The sequence below is a fragment of the Megachile rotundata genome, chromosome 1 (assembly GCF_050947335.1).
Source record: "Megachile rotundata isolate GNS110a chromosome 1, iyMegRotu1, whole genome shotgun sequence".
In the NCBI taxonomy this organism is placed as follows: domain Eukaryota; kingdom Metazoa; phylum Arthropoda; class Insecta; order Hymenoptera; family Megachilidae; genus Megachile; species Megachile rotundata.
The window spans coordinates 21,132,233-21,152,234 of record NC_134983.1 but is presented as its reverse complement, the minus strand read 5'-3'; the positions used below and the strand labels follow the sequence as shown (position 1 = coordinate 21,152,234).

Here is a 20,002-nt window from a genome sequence, read left to right as displayed (position 1 = left end):
CCTATTGAAGTGAGCCGAGATGCGCGAATTGACAATGATCTACCGCGAAACGAATAACATAAATGTATTCGAGTACAACTTCACTTGATACTTTGAAAAATAATCGTCACTTCCGGTATATGTGCCCTGTACGGTCTAGTTACTTTTGTGTATACGTATAATGTATGCCGTGGAGAATTTCATGGCCGTATTAGTCGCGTTGCATCAGCGAGTGCAATGTTCATCTATTTGCAGAAATTTTGCGGTGGCGAATATCGTTTCGTTTACCAGTGATTTTACCGCGAAAAATGGCTGAGTCGGAGCAGAGAAATAAAGAGAATTGTATCGCAGGGTCGAAGGAAACGATGGTGAAGCAAGAAAAACGTGAGAACACGTTGACGAATGGCGGGAAGGGATCCGGCGATGACGCGGACAGTCTCGAAGAACTGCCTCTTGATATAGGCGAACATTATCTTGTTCGCAGATCCGATGATTCTTGGCGTAAATATACCATAAAAATGATTCTAATTCTTTTTCTTCAATTATATGTTTAGAAGCATTTAAAATTAATGAACAATTATCCGCGCGCTTTTTTCGCGGTTTTATATTTGTATTTGTATTGCCGGCTTTGCCTTGATAAACTATTCATTTGTTTTGAAAACATTATGGAGACCTCAGGCGATCAATATACATGTATATCGATATGATGTACTTCAGAGTTTTCAATATTTGTTGACAGCACTGAAATATTGACAATAATAGATTGAACGTAAATTTTTGAATTTGTAAATTAAAAAATTTGGCGATTTGAAAATTTGAAAATTTGTACATTGTAAAACATGTAAATGTTCAGTTGGGTATTCAAAGTATATGGATGTTTGTAAATGAAATAAAATAAAAATTTTTTTTTCTCTTTAATTTTTTTCATAGATCCAGCAGAGATTATTCAAACCCGATACAATGAAAGTGAAAGTCATTATGAATATTATGTACACTATGAAGGTCACAACAGAAGACTGGATGAGTGGGTACCAAGAGACAGAATTATGTCTAGTAGATTTGATATGAGTGATAGAAGTTGGAAGAGTGGGGACAGAAATTCTGGTACTGATTTATTAGCAGATTCTTCAGATCGCAAAATTACAAGAAATCAAAAGAGAAGACATGATGAAATTAATCATATTCAGAAAGTATGTATTCTAAAAATACTTTTATGAAATAACATGTGACACTAAGCTGCTTATCTATGAGCAAAGTTTAAATTTTGTGAATATATTAAGGAGACATATTTATTAATGTAAGTTGTTATCTTCTTTTATTATAGACATATGCAGAAATGGATCCAACAACTGCTGCTTTAGAAAAAGAACATGAAGCAATAACAAAAGTGAAGTACATTGATAAAATTCAAATTGGTGAGTATTAACCTGCATTTTTTGCTGTTGAACCTCATGCGTGAAAAAGGTCTCATTATTTTCAAAAGTTCCCTTCTAGGCAAGTATGAAATTGATACTTGGTACTTCAGTCCTTACCCAGAAGAATATGGCAAACAACCTAAATTATGGATTTGTGAATATTGTTTAAAGTACATGCGTCTGGAAAAGACATACAGGTATCACATGGTAAGGAAAATTTTTTTGATATGTTTAATTGTTGCCAGTTGGATTTATTACTTATATATTTTGATTATAGAGCGAATGCACTCACAGACAACCAGTTGGGAAAGAGATATACCGCAAAGGCACATTAAGTATTTGGGAAGTAGATGGTAGAGAACACAAAATTTATTGTCAAAACTTATGCTTATTAGCAAAGTTATTTTTGGATCATAAAACCCTTTATTTTGATGTTGAACCATTTCTATTTTACATTCTCTGTGAGGTTGATAAACATGGAGCTCATTTAGTTGGTTACTTTTCAAAGGTATTATTCTTAATTTAATTCGTTTATAATTGGATTTATAATTTGCATCTCTTTATTCTATGTAATTAATTTACAGGAAAAAGAATCTCCCGATGGCAACAATGTTGCTTGCATATTAACTCTACCACCATTTCAAAGACAAGGCTATGGAAAGTTACTAATTGCTTTTAGTTATGAATTAAGCAGAATAGAACAGACTGTCGGTAGTCCTGAGAAACCATTAAGTGACTTGGGAAAATTATCATATAGAAGCTACTGGAGCTGGATTCTTTTAGAAATTCTCAGAGATTTTCGTGGAACGCTTAGCATAAAAGATTTAAGGTAACAATATATAACCACGTATGTATAGTATTAAAATTTTAAACAAATTTAATAAAACTAAGTAATCATATTCGTAATAAATGTATAGCCAAATGACAAGCATCTCGCAAACGGATATTATATCAACGCTGCAGAGTATGAATATGGTCAAATATTGGAAGGGACAACACGTAATCTGCGTAACGCCTAAACTAGTTGAAGAACACATAAAAAGTAGTCAGTATAAAAGACCAAGACTGACGGTGGATAGCAGCGCACTCAGATGGGGTGCTCCACCTCGAAAGAACGTGAAGCCAGGCAAGAAGTAGCAGGAAATAAAAAGAATGGTTTTCATTCGGTGGTTTTCGTCATCGTGAAATTCACGATTTAACGTGTTTGATAAACACTTGGCAAGCAGTTCTACATGATAGTTCGCAACGAATGTTCTCGAATTCGTTAAACGACCTTCCAATGATGCATTACAGTTTCCACTAGTATGCATAGTAAACGTGTAAAATCTCGTATCTGTTTGGAAAGTAGCAGAAGCGAAGACGTTGATTCATAGGCTTCGTTACTATTTCGGAGCACAGAAGTAATGGGAGACGTTTCAGGATTTTTCTTATAGTTCTGCTTTTTTTACAGTATACTGTGAAAGAAAGAAGTGGAATATACTGGACTCAAAATACCATGTATTTGTTGAAAATGAACAAATTATTTTACCTTTATTTAAGATATTTTAGCTTTAATGCGTAATTACAGTCTGAAAGTGTAGGTAGAGTACGTTATACGTCAATAATACCACGCAGTATTAGTTCATGTTAACGATTTGCTTGTGTAAATTCGTTAATAATAAACAAATCTAATTAGGTTAATAATCTCAGTTAATATTACAATATTCAAAGTTTTGCAACAGAAAACTTGTGCATTTCCTTTGCCAAATGAATGGCATACTTCACAGTCCCAGGAGCGGTGCATACTCCATATCCTCCATGTCCATAATTGTGTACTAACTGTAACACAAAATATTTCATCAACGATGGAATCTTAACGAATTTATCGAAATAAATTTGTTTAAAACTAACAATGGCTTTAGAAACTCCATTTGTAATCCATTCAGCTTCTACTCTGACGTTATTTGTTCTGTGTGGTCGCAAGCCAACTTCTTCCCTTACGATCTCCGCTTTCTTAAGAGCTGGGACAAGGGTCTGGCATCTTTCTCGAATTGCTGCAGACTCGTAAGGACAAACTTTCATATTTTCAGAATCGAAGTTTCTTGAACCACCAAGTGTAACAATACTGTTAAAGCCAGGTATAATATACGTGTCTACTTCCCCATAGAAGAATGTTTTCATCCATGGTGCTTTTACCTATGTTTTTAGTTTAAGATTTTCAAATCAAATTGCATATAATGTCAAACAAATTCTCTATTGCAAGAAACGTACTTTGAGTACTTGACCTCTCATAGAAACCATGCATCTATCATTACACAGAGATCTGGCACCAAGACCTGTACAATTAAAAATCAAATCCCAATCTGTGGCAAGTTCTTTTAAAGAATTTAATTTCCTAACTGTGAGTTTGGTTCCATTTTCTTGTAGTCTGTAAGAATAAATTTGTTTAATAATTTAATGCCTTTTAAAAAGCAACATCACTTAAGAGTTTGTTACTTCTTGCGGGCCCATGGGAGATGCTGTCTACATTCAGTGAGAAGAGTTGTGAAGAAAGATCCATATTTCCAATTACCCCCAACCAAATCAAATTCTTCATCTGAGGCTCTCCTATATAGTGGTACTAAATCTTCAATCCAATAACTCTGTGATAAAATAAGAAAATACCTACAGAACAATTCTTAGAGTATCTCTTTTTAAAGGTACGTTATTGATATCCTTTCAGCACTGACCTACTCATAGTGCTATATAATAAAATTTATTTTTGAAAAACTAACCTTAACCGTTTCTGGCGAGGAATTAGCAAACATGTAACCAGAAATAGCGGTTACACCAGCAAGTGAAGCCTCATGACTCTTTCTGATGTCATCATAATACTCATACGAATTTCGTATCCATTCTCTAAAAACGAAGTTTATTTGAATGCAAACGTTTAATTAAAATTAGACGAAGAATGTTATCTAGATACTTCGTTATCTTTTCAGTCGGTCCAGAGTACGAAGAACCAATTCTGAACAATCCAGCAGCCACATGGCTGACATTGTTATCGAAATCAGAAGCAAAAACTGTAACTTCAGCGTTACGTAATTCATCCTGTAGTTGTAACGCTGTTGTCAAACCAATTATTCCACCTCCAACAATTGCCACTTTCATTTTTCTGCTTCTACAATTGACAAACCGTTTGCAATTGAGTAAAGTAAATAAAAGAGTGATATAACACTTCTGGCTGTTAATCTTCAAGAATAACTACACTACAGAACAATACTTTTATGTTGATAAAAACAACTCTTATCTCCACTGAATGAACTCTTCTTATTATATTGTTGATGACGTGTTACGTGGATTAAAATGAAACACGAGCTTTATTAAAAGAATCATGTTTTATTTGTTATAAATTGGTATCTTTCAAAATGTTATGGGAATTCAGATAGCATGGGCAGTTTAACGTTCCTCGTTGAAAACGAGAAATATCGTTTTAAAGGACAGGTATCCGCGGAGTAAAAAGAAATGATATATGAATAAACAATGATCGATCGAGATTATGTACAACGAGTATAATAATTTTGAGAGAATAGTTGATCAAGCTCAGCTTCATCTTCATATTTATTATTTGCCTTGTTTTTCATCATCGATTATTATGAAATTTTGTTCTAATCACATCTATACCCGAGTATGTACAACCTTCGTTTTCGTAAATGAGCTTGAGTAATTAAAAAATTAAACGTCAGAGAGAAAAATTGCATCAAGACCCATCTTAAACTATGTCTTAATTGAAGACAATCGGTATCGATTACATTGAACTACAAAAGTAAAATATACAAATGATAAATTCACCTTTTATGAATACCTTACATCTTCAACAATGTAATCGCTATTAACAACTTGATCTTCGAGTTCTCAAGTCCCTATAAATTACATTCGTGTCATGCGTTACAATTTTCCATTGTATCTGATCTCTCTTCGTGTCTTTCTTTTTTCTTTCTTTGTATCGAAAAATATATAAACGCAACGCGAATTTGTCGAGACATGGATGCAATGGAACATTTGTATACACGAACTCTTTTCCCATTTCGACAGCGACAATGATCGTGTCGGGAAGAATAAAGCTATTTACAAAAAGAGCAAACAGTCAATGATTTGTCGCTAACAAAATAATACATTACTTTTCCTAAAGTCCCACCATGTGAGGTTTCAATGATTTCGTGTTTTCTGAAATCTATGAAGCCTTTACGCATTACGTTGTTTACGAGTTTCCTTTCTCAACAGAGAAATAAATGGTCGCTTATTGTTCACTTGATAAACTTAATCTAAGATTCTACACAATAGCGTAGAATGATTTATTTAAAACAGTGATGGACGGGTTAAGTGTCCGTAGATGGGCACAGGCGTGCACGGAGCGGGCAGGGATGAGGTATGCAAACATTTAAAAGATTTTTAAACTCAAGCACTGCAAGGATCTCTGTCGACATATCCAATTCCAAGAATTGTCTATTGCTACGGTCCTATCTATGGCAATATAGAGTCTACTTTACACTCATCAGTGTCCATGAGTGCACGTCGTATATAATTGTAATGGCCCATCACTGATCTAAAATACAAAACAAGAACCACTTTACGCCTTGCTGCAGGGTTGTATGGTATAGTTCAGAGGGGGTGGAGGAACTAAAAGAGGCAGTGGCGTAGGTGGTGGTGGAGCTTGAACGGTATTAGAATTTGTAGGCGTCGCTGATTGAGCTTCACTGGTACGAGCAGTAGAATTGTAAGCAGAAAGATAGCTTGGCCAAAGATGTGGAGGCGGAGGAGAACCAGGTGGCGGTGGTGGTGGAGAACGGTCGTCTAATTCGTCCGAGTCGTCCATCATCATAGCAGTCAGTGGTGTCACACGAGGTTTCTTCAATTTTATAATCTTCACCTATAAAATAACAACTCGTTAGACTTTAAAAATCATACGTCGATGATTTCATATCGGAAGATAATCGACCTTCACTTTTTTCTTTGCTTTAGGAGGTCGTGTCCGTTTCTCCTGTTTCCTGCTTTTCCTAGAACTTGGTCTTCGAATATCACGAATACCAACGCGAGTAACTGTCGACGAAGGAGGTGGAGGGGAAGGCATGTCTCCTTCGCCACCACTAGGACTAGTACCTTCTCCAGGTTTGATTCCGTCCGCGAATTGTACAGACTTTTTATTTCTCTGTTTCCACTTACTAGATTTCGTTGATTTTGATTTTGTTTTGGCTTGACCTTTCGATTTAGACTTATTTTCACCGACTTCGTTTTTATTAGATTCACTGACTTTGTCTACTTCTGTACCCTCTTTGTCCGTATTGTCGTCGCTTTCGTTTTCGGGAGTAGAAGTGTCGTCCAGATTGCCGTTGGCGATGGAGCTTCTTCTGAAATATTAAATAATTATTTGTACCATGAAATATAAATATGTCCTCATATACCTAAATTTTTAAATATCCCAATACACCTCGTTTAAGTGATAATATGTGAAAGAATAGTTTATGAAAGCACAAAGTATATACCTGAAACCTGACGCAACTAAGATTCCCTTTATAGGTGCCGGTGGTAACTCTAACCACTCTTTAGACTCTATTTCAACTTGAACCTTGTTTATTTCAATTATACTGGTGCCAGCAATGTCGTCGACTTCACTCCGCCGACTATTTACTCGCAACGAAGACTTCTCTTCATCCTCCTCATCCTCTTCTTCATCTTCCTCTACTTCCTCTTCATCTTCTTCGTCATCTTCTACTTCTGCCTCTTCCTCTTCTTCTTCCTCCTCGTCGTCATCACCTGCTGCTCCTTCTTCCGTAGAAACAGAAATAGGGACTGCGATCGGTGTTTCTTCTTCTTTCTCGGTAACCGTCGAAGAAGACTGCTCTCCCGCGTCAACTTGCTCTTCAGTTTCCCTCAACGCTTTCAGAACAGACGGATCTAAACCTGAAGTTTGCTGTTGACTCGTGTTTTCTGTCTGACGCATGTTGTTCTTCTCTAACAATCGTAGGGCCCGTCGGTTTATTCGTTCTATCCGTCTACGTTCTTTCTCCTTTCGTTTAATTTCACGTAGTCGCTTCCGTTCTTCTCGCTCCTTTCGACGCGTCTCCAGGATGGCTTCATAATTGTACACCGGTTGAGCTGGTATTTCTGTACAATAATTATTTTTAAACTATCATTGTAAACTATTATAATAGTCTCGTGTTACATTGCCATGAGTTATATCAGTGATGTACATAATATGAACTATCTAATTGCTTACTTTGTGGCGTAACTTCCGTCCTCGGGAACGTCGTCTGTGCTACTGGAAGGGACACCGGACCAGGTACTGGTACAGGTACGGAAAGAGGTAATGGGACAGGAGACAAAGTAGCAACAGGAGTGGACGAAGACATTGCGGGTGGTACTGCTGGCACAGGCATGGGGACAGGAACTGGAACAGGTACGGATATAGGGACTGAAGGAACTGGAGAAGGTTGAGGGACTGTCGCGGAGTACATCATTCCTCCTGACTGATCAACCGTCGACGACTGTCCACCGCTCCAGTCCAACGACGTTGGTACAACTTGAAGAACATTACCTACGCGCACTACTTGGCTAGAACCTCGCACAACTGGAGTTGCCGGGGCACTAGCCGGTTCTCTACGCGCTGCTGGAACACCGTTGAAGTCTGCAGGCACCACTTGTAACACGTTACCTACCTGTAGAATATTTAGCGTTTTCATTATACTGGTTAAGCTTAAAGTTGTAGAATTAAATAGATTTTTTGGAGTTCCTTGTCATACTGGATTTTCCTACGTGATTTGCAATGAACATACTTGTAGAACAGTAGGTTGTTGGCGATAGAGCATCTGTTGTTGTTGTGTTGGTGATGGGTAGCATACGTTGGAATTGAAGTTATCTCCATACTCACTCGACACTCCTGCATTATCTTGTTGCTTCTTGATTCCTAACTCGAGCTCCAACCTACAATAAACAAATAGCAAATTTAATGACAAATGTAGTACATGCAGAGTGTCCTAATAAAATATATATATATACTTCAGATTTGGGAACTTTGGGATTTAGAGATATCTTTATATTTGAGGGTTTAGAAATTTCAGGATCTAAGGATTTGGAGATCCTGGATATTTGATACTTCAGAAACAAAGAAATTTGTAAATATAAATGTTTGATGATTAAAAAATTGTCAAGTTTAGCCTACGTTGTGCCCAAATGTATAGCCACTACAAGACGGTTCAGGAAACCGTGGAAAGGAAGGGTAGTTAGGATCAGATTAATAAACACGAATTAGAATTAGAATTACCTATCGTCGAGAGACAAACGTTTCGGTGAACTCGTAGTCGAGTCATCGATACACGGAGGATAAGTCAAATTATTCTCAGTATAATAATACTCGTTTCCAACTTCGGTCTCGTTGGAATATTGGAAACTCGAGGCAACCGACTCCATATTGTCACCGAGGTGCAGATCTGAGTCTAACACAGTCGAGTCCCTAGGTAACCCAGACTGCACGATTGTCTCGATGCGTCTACCTCTTTCACCGCAACTATCTAGTTTCATACTGTCGTGTTCATCCTTCCTTTCCCTCGAAGTTTCGCTGATTCTACCTCGTCCCACAGAGGGTGATCTGAATCCACATTAAAATTGTTTATCGACAATCTAAACCGAGTACTTGATAATAAAATAAATTCATGCATTGTTCACCTGGAAGACCGTAATCGTTCAGTCATCCTCGAATGATCAGGACTCCTCATTCCAGATCTCGAGGTGGACCTCGTCCTCGATCGTGATCCCGACCTGGACCTGGATCTCGATCGTAACATGGATCGTGACCTGGACGTTGATCGGGAACGTGATCGAGATCTGGACCTGGACCTTGACCTGGATCGAGATCTCGATTTCGACCAGGATCTTGATCGCGATCTAGATGCACGTCTGAAACGGTCGTGTGAGGACCTAGGTGATGATCGTCTTGGTCGAGGTGATGAACGATTTCTCGAGGGTTGTAGTTTGTCCGGTCTCCGAACATGTACGTGTCTGTCCAAATCCAACGAATCCCTGTCCTTTTCCCATTGTCTGTCTCTTCTCACGGTGGATCTACTTTTCCTTTTAAAGCGATATGAACAGATTAGTGCTTATAATTATTGATGTGGCACTCAATATATTAATGAAGAGATTTCAATACTAATGTTATAGTGTTACCTGTGTTTGAATTTTGATACAGAACGAAGTGGGCCTTCTAAGATCTCTCTTTCGATACTCTCGTCCCTATAATACATTTTCTCTTCGTACTCAAGATCTAAATCTTGACCACCGTTGGGATACGAATCCGGAGATTCGTTTGCGTCTCGCAACATATTCTCCGATTCATATGGCCAGAACGCACGATCTGTCTCGTCCCCGCGAAATCTGTTCTCCCTATGTCTCTCAGATTCTACGTTTCTTTCTCGTAACACATCTAGTAACTCGTACGATTTTCCTTCTTTTTCTCTTTCCACGCTGTCGTATTTCCTTCTGTTCCAATCATCACGGTCTCCTTTAGTAGATCCGTGCTTTTTAAAATGATCTGCAAATATAAAATTTTACATGAGTAAAGAATTGTTACTATATAACTTTTTAATCTTCAGTCTTCATTATACCTTTATTATACGGAGCAACGTTGAACCGAGTAGGACTTCGCGTAGATTTTTCCCTTCTATCGTCCGTTCTAGATCTACCACCCCTTTCATCATCGATTCGGTTTGGTCGTTTCTCCCTACTCGAAGAAGCAAACGACTCATCTTTCCTCTTCGGACTTTTACTCCTACTTCTGCTCCAACTGCGACTGTGACTCTCACTACGGCTTCTCTCGTGTTCCCATGAGCTTCTTGGACTCACACTTCTTCTCCTTTTACGACTACCCGAAGGACTGGACCTTCTTCTTTCGCTGTATTCTTGCCTCGAGCTCCTACCATCCTTCCTATCATTCCTTTCCCTATCCTCGTATTTCTTATCCTTTTTACCGCGATCAGTAGTTCGTTTATCGTCCCTATTTTCTTTTCTACTAGGACTTTTTCTTCTTTGGTCCCTACAGGGTGACCTTGCCTGTCCTTCGGTATCACTGGTGTCCTTAATACTAGAGATTTTAGGTTTCTTCAGCTCCTCTGGTTTGGCTTCGATCTTCTCCTCCGATCTATACTCTTCAACATGATCAAAAAGCTTTACTGTGGCTGGCAGTTCTGCTTTCGTCGCGATCGTTGTCTTTAGTGTTATCGATAAATGTTTGGAATCCACTTCCGTGACAATGGCCTGTTGTACAGGAGCAATGTCAGCTGCAGATGTGTCGGTACTTATCATTTGCTCACATTCGATCTTGAAGTCGTTTGAAGATTCTCCACAGGATGCACTAATGTCATTCCTCATAGCATGTGACTCTCGAAGTTTTTTCTGAATAGTTAAAAGAGCTGCAGCATGTTGCATGGGGTCGTCAGAGATCAATTTTGTCTTTGGACGTTCATTGTTTCGTCTAACTAATAGCTGTTTAGGGATTAGTTTAAGAGCTGCTTTGCTTTCGGCGGATTCTTCGGATCCTTCCACTGATTTTGTACTACTAGCAGGAGCTACTTCAGAACTCTTGTTACTCAACCTATTACGTGACTCGTCAGATTCATATTCTGCAAATATGTCCATTCTTAACGATTTGTAACTGTTTGAATCGGGATATGGTTCATTCATTGAAAGATCAAGCGAGGGGTCTGAGCTTTTCACATCGAATTTTTGTTGAGGTGCTTCTTTCTCCGTTTGTGATCCCATGATTTCTTCGAAGTCTTCTTTTGTTATGGTAGACTTCATGTATTTGCTATCTCTGTACTTTATTTGAAGAGGGATATTGGGAATGGATTCTTCATCAGATTTGATTAGAGATTCTTTCTTTGGGGTATAAGACAAGTCATCTCTGAGATTTGATGAATTTGAGTGACTGTTATCAAAAGCTTCAATATCCTGAAAAGTAAAAAATATTAATAAAACATTTGAGACTAAAAATATATTGTTCTAATATTAATAGACTTTCGTCTAATTGAAAAATAACATACCTCAGATTTATGAGAAGGTGCAGGAGAACTGGGACTGTACAATTCAATATTCTTTTTCATCAATTTTACATCCATTTCAAATATGTCTTTCAACTGATCAGCAATAGGTTGTTCATTTATTACTGATACTGCTTCTTCTTTTGCTTCATTAAAAAATGAATCTCTTTGAGAACTGTTTTCCAAACTTCTCATTCTAGTCTTGTTCCTCGATTGTTCTTCTAGTGTCCAAGAAGAGTTTGACAAATCTACATCCTGAGACTTTCTTGAAAACAAATCAATAATATCTGAGCTTGATGAATTTTTAGACAGAGATTTCCTGGATTGCTGATCAACCATGCAAATATTCTCATCCTTTATTTTGGTTTTTGGTAGCATAGACTCACAATGTTCTAACGAAACTCTATCCACTTTACGTTCAAATTTGTTTATTTTAGTCCATTCAGCACATTCTTCTTCCCACATAACAGGAGCTTTAAGTTCTATCTTTTCCTCAGACTGTGATGCTATGTCCCAGCGACTCTTCTTACTCCTTTTAGCAGACATAGAGTCAAGCTTCATTGGTGTACCTATATCCTTGCTGATAGCACTTACTTCTTTGTGAATACTGTCCATCGTAGAAACATCTTTTTCAATGCATTCCTTTTTATCGTTCTTATTCAACAAAAATGATTCCTCTTCAATGTCCCACTCGTTTTTCTTCTGTTTCTTCTTTTGCTCCATAATCATAGCTTCTCTCTCTCCTTCCTCTTGCTCCTCTTCCCAAATTCTCATTGCAGAGAGTCTATCCTGTCTTTTCTTACATTCTCTCAAAGTTTCTTTCTCTATAGCAATGTACGTGTCTGTTTTTTTATCATATCTAACCTCTTTCTCTAGTTTCTTTGAAGTACGTGTAGACTTTTTCTTATTGAGCAACAAATCTGGTACAGCTTCTAAACTATCAACCTCCCAGTCATCCGCCAACAACTGTCTCTTACTTACTTCCCTCTCAAGCTGTGTCAAAGATGGTACATTCAAAGTATCAAATTCGGTTTCCCCCCATTTATCCTTCTTCTGTTTATCCAACTTTTTAGAATGCTTCATCTCGTCCTGCATCATCTGCTGCGACATTCGTTCACTCTCTTTCTCCCAATCAGCGAGAAATTCATTACTGCTCTTTTTCTCTTTATCCTTTTTCTTCTTCTTCTTCATATCACTGTCATCTTCCATCTTCAGACTTTCTTGTATAACTTCAGAAGGACACTTCTCCTTGAAACGTTCATCCTTTTTAATTCGTTCTTCTTTTTTACTTCGTTCATCTTTCCTTTCTATCTTTCTAATATTCTCTATTTCAGTGTTCTCTATCTTCTCGACATTACTTCTCAATATCTTTTGTCCCTTTTGCTGCGGCATGATCACAGAATCCATGTCCCATTCTTCCAAGTACTCCTCGTCACTCTTACCTCTTTTTTCTTCATCCTTGTGGCTTTTATTACAGACATCGTTATCTGAGATCACCTTTCGTACTAATTCTTGTTCCTGACTCCACATGTCATGTTTCTCGGTTGATCTTTTTCTAGATTCTACCTTAACTTCTTCTTTGATTTTCTTGGTCGGAACCTGGGAGCATAACTTTGTACTTTCCGGCGTCAAAGATTCCAGAGGAGACTTCTGTATAGTTTTTCCTATATCTTCGTTTTCATCTTGTTTATTGCTGCGTTCTTTCTTCTTTTTCGATTTCTTACTCGCTGTTTTCTTCTTTTTCCTAGTGTCAGAATCACTGCTACTCGAATCGGAACTTACTTTTCTTCTCCGCTTCTTTTTCGCCTTCGCTATTTTTTTCGCTTTCTTCTTTCTCTTCTCAGCTTTCCGTTTCTTCTTTCTCCTTTTCTTTCGCTTGTCATCGGAACTGGAAGAATCACTGCTAGAGCTGCTGCTGCTTTCGCTACTATCCGAGTCCGAATACGAATCCGAATCTTTAGATGACTTTTGTTTTTTCTTCTTCCGTTTGACTTCTTCCTCGGAGTCGGAGGAACTGGAGGTGCTGGATGATTCGCTGCTGGAGGTCATTTTCTTTCGCTTTCGCTTCTTCCTCGTCTCTCTGGTATCAGAATTTTCATCGCTCAAACGTTCCACCTTGATGCGAACATTTTCCCAGTCGCTAGGTATCGATTTTGAATCTTCCGATCCACTTTTCTCCGCCTTCTCTTCATCCTCTGCTTTTGTACATTCTTGACTATGACTGCTGTTCGAAGATATTTCTTCCTCTTCGTCCTTGGAAACTTTATCCAGGTTCTGTTGACTGTCGTTATTACCAAGTTTCTCTTCCTCCTGATTCATATCAATCTTATCAGACCTTCCTGGTACACTGTGATCCATGAATGAGAAATTGTTGTCTTCTGGCAAATTAGTTTCTATGTTGAATTCGTGGTAACTCAGCGTTGATGTAGATGCTTTAGATGGTACTGATTTTGGCGAGAAGTCTTTTACAGGAATGTCATTGCAAACCATCTTCATGAACTGCTCGTACTCTGATGCTAACTTCTCGTTGCCCGCTGAAGATGGCGTAGGAGATGGTGATTGTCTATTTTCGTTCGCTTCTTTGGTGCTGGAAGATTTGTTTTCTTCGTCAATAATTTTCTTATCAGTATCAATAGTCTCCTTTGTTACATTCGACCGTGGAGAAAAGGTTTCTTGGTCTGAAACAAATGTAGTACACTGAAGAATCATTCTATTTCTATGATTAAAATGCTAAGCTATATTTAGGGATTTTATTCTCACAAAAAAACCACCTCAAGTATTCTCTTCAGACTTTAATAAGCTTTTGCATGCTGATAAATAATATTGTAATGAATTTTTCTATGTATGGTTTAAAACTTGAAAATCTCAATTATAACTCTTTATGTTAACAAAGCTAGCTTACTTCAAGAAAGTACGCACAATTTTGCAAAATTATTACTTTTTGAATCTGCTATCTGTGTTTTACGGGTCGTATGCTCCCCTATGAGCTGAGAAATCACTTGCACCATATAGAAATACCTTTTTTTGAGATGCCATTTTCATACTAAGAAAAAACAAAACAAAATATAATAAAATTATTTTTGCAGTTTTTTGATACTATTTAATAAATAGTTCAATACATGCTACAAAGATTTATTTCATTACATATGTATTCGCTAAGAAAAAAATCCCTAAAAATAGCTTCATTTTTTAGCCATAAAAGTAGAACGATTTCTCAAAAGTCTTTTATAGATATTATAAAAGGTCAAAATACAATATATAAATTTATACCCTGTTCTGATTCGATGTCACCCGATTTCGCTTCGTCCCCCTGTTCTTTGGCAGTATCGTTGGTAAACCTATCTTCATCTTCACTGTCCCATTTTGACTTGGGAAGCTGAACGTTAATGGGTACGTGCCACTTTGTTTTATCAGTAGTCGTACAAATGCCTGCTTTCGGATACCAATCACGCGTTTGTTGATGGTGCTCCGCTTCTTCTGCATTATCTCTAGAATCGTTAGGATCTGAATGGGTAAAGGAAAATTGAAGGAAAAAAGAACATTTTGATATACCGTATAAAATCTGCTTCGCATATCTCTCGCATCTTTTCTCGGCGATCAGTGTTCACAGCTTGAAGAACTTGTTGACGATTAAGAAAGAAAGACATTCGGGGATTCTCTGAATAAAATATTTGAGGCCTTCCTCTTTTAGTTATTCTTATCGATTCCGGAGGATATTCTTTAGGTCCGTCAAGTCCTTCGGCAACAAAAGCATATCGTCTCAGGCGATGATCATTCAACATTAACATTTGTTCAAAATGACGTAAATAATCCTCGGCTGTTCTGTAATACATTTTTCTTTTTACACTATCTGTTTGATAAATGAGAAACAAGTACGTAAGGTGTAGTTACATATCCTTACAAACCTATTCTTTGATAATCGATCCGTGGGATCGCGTCTTCTGACATCGATGATATCATGCATCGTTATGCCACACTGTTTTAATTCTATCCACGAAGAAGAATTCAATATATCTCTTTCTTTTCCCCTATCCCTCTCCTTCTCTTTTTCTTTCCTGTCTTTAACTTCAACAGTTCCTTCCCGCGAATCACTTCTCTTTTCCCTAAAACTTTCTCTCTTTTCTTTCATTCCCTTCTTATCCTTTATATCTTCCCATTTCTCCCTGTCATTATCTTTTTTATCTTTCTCATCTTCCTTTTTGTCTCGATTTTCTTCGTACTTGTTACCGTCATCCCGTTTTTCTTTATCATCTTTCTTTCCCTCTCTATCTTTTTTATGGTGTTCCCTGTTATGAGAGAGTCTGTAATATCTTTCTTTACCAGTATTGTAATCTTTTGATTCCCTATTTATACTGTCTCTCCTTTCTTCTTTTCCATATCGCCTCCTTAAAAAAATCTTTGTACATCATCCATGCACATTAAAAAATGTGAACAAGTAATGAAACACAGTTAAAATGTTCTTAAGATAACAAAAATTGAACGGTTTTATACCTTTCCGAACGTTTACTTTCTATGGATGATTTTGAACCACTTTTATTGATGTCATCCTGTCTACTTCTTTCTCTAATACTTTTTATATTTTCTAACAAGTTTTGTCCATTTCTATTAGCATAGTTTTCATCCTCTATACTAGCTGTAAGATGAAGCAGTTATCACTAATGAACTAATTTCATTCTAAAATATTTTCAGAATAAATACCTGCAGCCATAGCTTCTGCTAATAACATCTTGCTTTTGGATTCTTCACGTCTAATTTCTTCAATAGCCAGTATCTTTTCTTCTGTACAATTGTATCATCGAATTATTGAAGAATACATTTTATTGATATTAAAAAATATGCAAACTGAGATCATTAAATGATACCTGTTTTCTTTTTTGATTTATTACCACTTGAATGGCGACTATGAAATTGTTGAGCAGAGTCTGAGTCTACGTTTAATCCTGCATTCGAATTATTTTGTAAAGATTTATTATCGCTTGACTTATTCTTAGATTTAGAAAGTTTACCCGGATGCGCCTGAAGAAGGTTAGATTTATTCTGAACTTTTGGTAGTACATTGAACTTATTGGCAAATGCCATCAACCGTTTTTTGGCTTGCACTTTTCCTAGCACGGGTTTAAGTAATTTAGGACTTTCCAATCTGGGCGTGTCTCCATCGCTAACTTGACCCTTTGTACTTTCTGGTGTTTCTGGCATTTGTATGTCAAGCAATGATATCGGAATGTCTGATGTTGGTTCTTCTGGAGCATAAGTATCCTCTGATTGCGACATTGTGTTAATATGTTTCTTTCCCGGTTTTTCTACGTATAAAATTATATTGAAACAAAAAAAGAAAAGAATGAAATCAGGATACTGTAAAAGTGAAAAAATCAGTATGAAGATTTACCTTGAAAAACCTCAACTATCTGTCTGTCTTGGTCATTGATAAATTCTTATTTTGTCATGCATGCAATTAAAGTTTTATTGTTCATACTCAATATCTATATCAGATTCTATAAAATAAAATTACAAGAAACATATAATTTACTTTTATGTCTGAATAAATTACGAACTTTTTTATGAAAAATGTATATAAAAGTTCAAAAACAAAAAGGTGATTAATTTTCTTTACTTTCGGATGAAATGCAAACAATACATTTTAAATACAAATATTCGGATGCACGGATATACGCAAAAATGTTATCAGGACACAGCGCAGTTATAATTAACAACGCGTCCGATCGTCAATAATAATTTCTATCTCTCTGCATAAAAGCAGTTATAAAATTAATGTGGTGGACGGATAAAATATTAAAATATTGAATGAAATCAACGAATCATGTTTTCATCAAGATTGTAAAGTACAGAGAGATTTTCGTTCGTAGTTCGTAAAGTTGTAAGAAACGCAATTATTTTATTAGCGAGACTGTATAAAACTGTCATTACCTAATAAAATATATGAAAATCCGAAAGAAATATCAAAAGAGAACTAAATATCACAGAATATAGTTATGGTCAGTTCGATATATCACTTACTCCATTCTGAGTACTAAGTAACCGATGAATACATGTTGTCCACGATAAAAATGACAAAATATATTGCGTGCTGCACCTCAAATATTTTGGCCGTGCGAACGTTTCTAATTCCACTATTCTATTTGTGTGTTCGTCCAAATCAAACGGGGCAACTATGAGAAAAGCGTCAGACATTTTAGTTAAACGACAGGCCGGCAACTATGCACATTCGACTACACAACTAAAACAAGGATACCAATATTTGCGGGATAAATAAAATTCAAGCCGATTCAAATCGTGATTCGCTTTATCTTACCAATTATCTTACTATTTTATTTTATTATAAACGAATAATGTTTGTCTGGCTGTATGTTCTTTTATCGCGACAAATGTTATTCTCATACGAACATGCTATTATTTTATTCTTTTTTACTTGTTTTATCATTTCACTGTAATACTATTCTACTATTTTACCATGCTACTATTTTCATATTTTACCATTTCATTATTCTACAATTTACAATTATTTATTCACACTTTACTATTATACATTTAAAAGTCAATAAATTAAAAACTATAACATTTTACCAGAGGATTACAATTTAATACGAAATTTAAAACATTTTATTTTACATTGATTGTATGAATTTATTCAATAAATATAATAATGAAACGTGAAATTTATCCAAACGTTTGTAGAAGAAATCATACAAAGTTTTACTATAAAATTTCGATGCAAAATTGAAGTACATTGAATACATGCAACACTACATCTTCCCATTTTATTCTTATGCTACTTTTATAGTTTTATTGAAATGTAGTTTGAAACGTTTCGTGATTCTGCTGTGATAATGAATTTCCTTATCATTTTACTTTAAAAACTAACATCAAAAAGGTGTTGTAAATAATTATGTTTCTAACATGTATCTATATAGATGCATACAAATTAATCTTCCATTTCTGATGGATCACCACCCATTGCTTTCCAGAAAGCAGTGACTAATTGTTCAGCTGCTATTCGTCTTTGATTAGTTGGCAATGATGCTGCATGCTCCTTCATTGCTCTTAAGTGACTGAACAATTCACCAAAGTCCGCATTTTCATCTCCCATAATACCATCTGGAAAGCTTCATTTCTACAAATTGTAATAGAATTTTTTAACAAGTATGATTTTAACCAACCTAGCATGTTCTCCATTGGTAATGTTTCTGTTGATTCCTGATTCAATTCAATATTTTCAAACTGTTCTTCAACTTCATTTATATCATTGTTTCGTTCATCTATGCTTGATGGTTTCCCTGCAAAATTTGAATGTCTTAGTTTTTTTGGAAGATGTTCATTTATTACGAAATCTACTATATTATAAAATCTAGATTTATTTATAACTTCAGTTGAAAACCTTTGAGTATCATATTAGGCCACATATGAGCATGTAAAGCTTCAATAATCCTTTCGATACCATATTTATTATGTTCTGAATCAGCCTCTGAAGCATCTACATCGGGTCTATTGAATTCAATTAATTCAAACTTGTTTTGTAGACACCATTTTATCACTAAAATACATCAAGAATGTATATAATGTTTCAATTTAGTATCATAATAGCTACTTATTTTTGTGTACCTTTGTCTCTAATAACAACATCTGTTATAAAGTTACAAGAAAATAATAATACTTCTGCTTCAGCTAAAGAAGTAATTAATGATGACCACTGTTTTAAATTTTGATCTGCATTTTCCTAAGAAAATTAATGCCAGAAATCATTCGCCTCGATGAAAGTTCTTTTTATGAATGAAATATCTTACTGCTTGAGGATCATGATGTATAATAAGAGCCTCTACCCCATCAACTGAGATGTCTGACGAAGGATTCTCAGTAACACATATTAATACTTGTGTTTTGTAATACTTGTTTTGTATGTTCCATAAATAATATTCAAAATGATCCTGGTTAGACAACCTTTCAGCTCCCACATCTACAAAATACAGAAATCTAGAAACTCCAGACATTTCTATTAAATGACTAATGTATCAGATGTATTTAAATTTATCAACATCAACTTACTTGTAGCAATTTCATTTGCTTTCCCCTTTTCAGTACTTACTATTAATATACGTGGTAAATTCATCGTAATAAAGTTTTATTATAGCATTAAAAATTAACGATCTCAAAATATGTTAAAAAATTTGTTTAAAATATTGTTTACTGTTATCGTTGTTAGGTTATGATTATATGAGTTCACACAAACGCGTGACACATTAAACGAATTAAAATATATATATATTACTTTTATTTAGTTATTTTATTAATCTTGTTTTATTATATTTGATAAAAAATAAACTGTTCTATTTTAAAAACTGACGCATCTTCATTTTATAACATTTCATTATGAACGATCATCGCGATGAATCTTCGTTATTTAATGGTTAAAACACTACGATAATTATGACTAATTTTTTATATGCGTATCATAATTTTTATGAATGTTTGTAAAAAATATAATCTTCAAACATCAAATTATAAAAATATTTAAAGTCATTCTACTTGTTAAAAATTTCTATAATTACG

The 20,002-nt window shown here is 35.7% G+C and overlaps 4 protein-coding genes across 8 annotated transcripts; 1 reads left to right on the top strand and 3 right to left on the bottom strand.

Moving 5' to 3' along the window:
- The first annotated feature begins 151 nt into the window (after positions 1 to 151).
- Positions 152 to 3,077, top strand: mof (males absent on the first). The gene is made up of 7 exons (XM_003705312.3): positions 152 to 480; positions 910 to 1,169; positions 1,304 to 1,394; positions 1,474 to 1,601; positions 1,672 to 1,902; positions 1,979 to 2,223; positions 2,312 to 3,077. The coding sequence occupies exons 1-7, from the start codon at positions 288 to 290 to the stop codon at positions 2,529 to 2,531; spliced, it is 1,368 nt and encodes a 455-aa protein (XP_003705360.1). The 5' UTR covers positions 152 to 287; the 3' UTR covers positions 2,532 to 3,077.
- Positions 2,895 to 4,671, bottom strand: Daao1 (D-amino acid oxidase 1). The gene is made up of 6 exons (XM_003705313.3): positions 4,339 to 4,671; positions 4,148 to 4,271; positions 3,870 to 4,015; positions 3,645 to 3,801; positions 3,285 to 3,569; positions 2,895 to 3,212 (listed from the first exon to the last, which is right to left on the bottom strand). Exons 1-6 carry the CDS (start codon positions 4,521 to 4,523, stop codon positions 3,099 to 3,101), a joined length of 1,011 nt encoding a protein of 336 aa, XP_003705361.1. The 5' UTR covers positions 4,524 to 4,671; the 3' UTR covers positions 2,895 to 3,098.
- Positions 4,672 to 4,731: 60 nt separating this feature from the next.
- On the bottom strand, positions 4,732 to 17,596 carry LOC100876881 (uncharacterized). Of its 4 annotated transcripts, none has more exons than XM_076534242.1 (17): positions 17,456 to 17,596; positions 16,303 to 16,740; positions 16,139 to 16,219; positions 15,932 to 16,073; positions 15,346 to 15,825; positions 14,993 to 15,262; positions 14,711 to 14,928; positions 11,444 to 14,118; positions 10,010 to 11,351; positions 9,573 to 9,936; positions 9,075 to 9,476; positions 8,674 to 8,997; positions 8,186 to 8,333; positions 7,630 to 8,068; positions 6,896 to 7,517; positions 6,352 to 6,760; positions 4,732 to 6,282 (listed from the first exon to the last, which is right to left on the bottom strand). In XM_076534242.1, exons 2-17 carry the CDS (start codon positions 16,709 to 16,711, stop codon positions 5,983 to 5,985), a joined length of 8,625 nt encoding a protein of 2,874 aa, XP_076390357.1. In that variant the 5' UTR covers positions 16,712 to 16,740; positions 17,456 to 17,596; the 3' UTR covers positions 4,732 to 5,982. The 4 variants fall into 4 exon arrangements, with proteins under 4 accessions (XP_076390357.1, XP_076390361.1, XP_012145534.2 ...); XM_076534246.1 differs by lacking the exon at positions 17,456 to 17,596 and having other exon boundaries at positions 16,303 to 16,380; positions 16,447 to 16,712; XM_012290144.2 differs by lacking the exons at positions 8,674 to 8,997; positions 17,456 to 17,596 and having other exon boundaries at positions 16,303 to 16,712.
- On the bottom strand, positions 17,456 to 19,880 carry LOC100883003 (alpha- and gamma-adaptin-binding protein p34). Of its 2 annotated transcripts, none has more exons than XM_003705314.3 (6): positions 19,499 to 19,875; positions 19,240 to 19,409; positions 19,058 to 19,172; positions 18,834 to 18,989; positions 18,616 to 18,732; positions 17,456 to 18,553 (listed from the first exon to the last, which is right to left on the bottom strand). In XM_003705314.3, the coding sequence occupies exons 1-6, from the start codon at positions 19,560 to 19,562 to the stop codon at positions 18,381 to 18,383; spliced, it is 795 nt and encodes a 264-aa protein (XP_003705362.2). In that variant the 5' UTR covers positions 19,563 to 19,875; the 3' UTR covers positions 17,456 to 18,380. The 2 variants fall into 2 exon arrangements, with proteins under 2 accessions (XP_003705362.2, XP_012145529.2); XM_012290139.2 differs by having other exon boundaries at positions 18,385 to 18,569; positions 19,499 to 19,880.
- Between the last annotated feature and the right edge of the window lie 122 nt (positions 19,881 to 20,002).

What these genes read in the sequence shown, in the direction of transcription:
- mof (XM_003705312.3), top strand. Translation starts at nt 288, where the DNA reads ATGGCTGAGTCGGAGCAGAGAAATAAAGAGAATTGTATCGCAGGGTCG. An exon ending in AAATTAATCATATTCAGAAA is followed by an intron (nt 1,170 to 1,303) that starts GTATGTATTCTA and finishes CTTTTATTATAG; the next exon opens with ACATATGCAGAAATGGATCC. An exon ending in CTTAGCATAAAAGATTTAAG is followed by an intron (nt 2,224 to 2,311) that starts GTAACAATATAT and finishes ATAAATGTATAG; the next exon opens with CCAAATGACAAGCATCTCGC.
- Daao1 (XM_003705313.3), bottom strand. Translation starts at nt 4,523, where the DNA reads ATGAAAGTGGCAATTGTTGGAGGTGGAATAATTGGTTTGACAACAGCG. An exon ending in CTCCCATGGGCCCGCAAGAA is followed by an intron (nt 3,802 to 3,869) that starts GTAACAAACTCT and finishes TTATTCTTACAG; the next exon opens with ACTACAAGAAAATGGAACCA. An exon ending in ATGGAGTTTCTAAAGCCATT is followed by an intron (nt 3,213 to 3,284) that starts GTTAGTTTTAAA and finishes TTTGTGTTACAG; the next exon opens with TTAGTACACAATTATGGACA.
- LOC100876881 (XM_076534242.1), bottom strand. Translation starts at nt 16,711, where the DNA reads ATGTCGCAATCAGAGGATACTTATGCTCCAGAAGAACCAACATCAGAC. An exon ending in AGCAGAAGCTATGGCTGCAG is followed by an intron (nt 16,074 to 16,138) that starts GTATTTATTCTG and finishes TTCATCTTACAG; the next exon opens with CTAGTATAGAGGATGAAAAC. An exon ending in GACGGAAGTTACGCCACAAA is followed by an intron (nt 7,518 to 7,629) that starts GTAAGCAATTAG and finishes ATTATTGTACAG; the next exon opens with AAATACCAGCTCAACCGGTG.
- LOC100883003 (XM_003705314.3), bottom strand. Translation starts at nt 19,562, where the DNA reads ATGAATTTACCACGTATATTAATAGTAAGTACTGAAAAGGGGAAAGCA. An exon ending in AGCAAATGAAATTGCTACAA is followed by an intron (nt 19,410 to 19,498) that starts GTAAGTTGATGT and finishes TGTATTTTGTAG; the next exon opens with ATGTGGGAGCTGAAAGGTTG. An exon ending in TGTTGTTATTAGAGACAAAG is followed by an intron (nt 18,990 to 19,057) that starts GTACACAAAAAT and finishes GATGTATTTTAG; the next exon opens with TGATAAAATGGTGTCTACAA.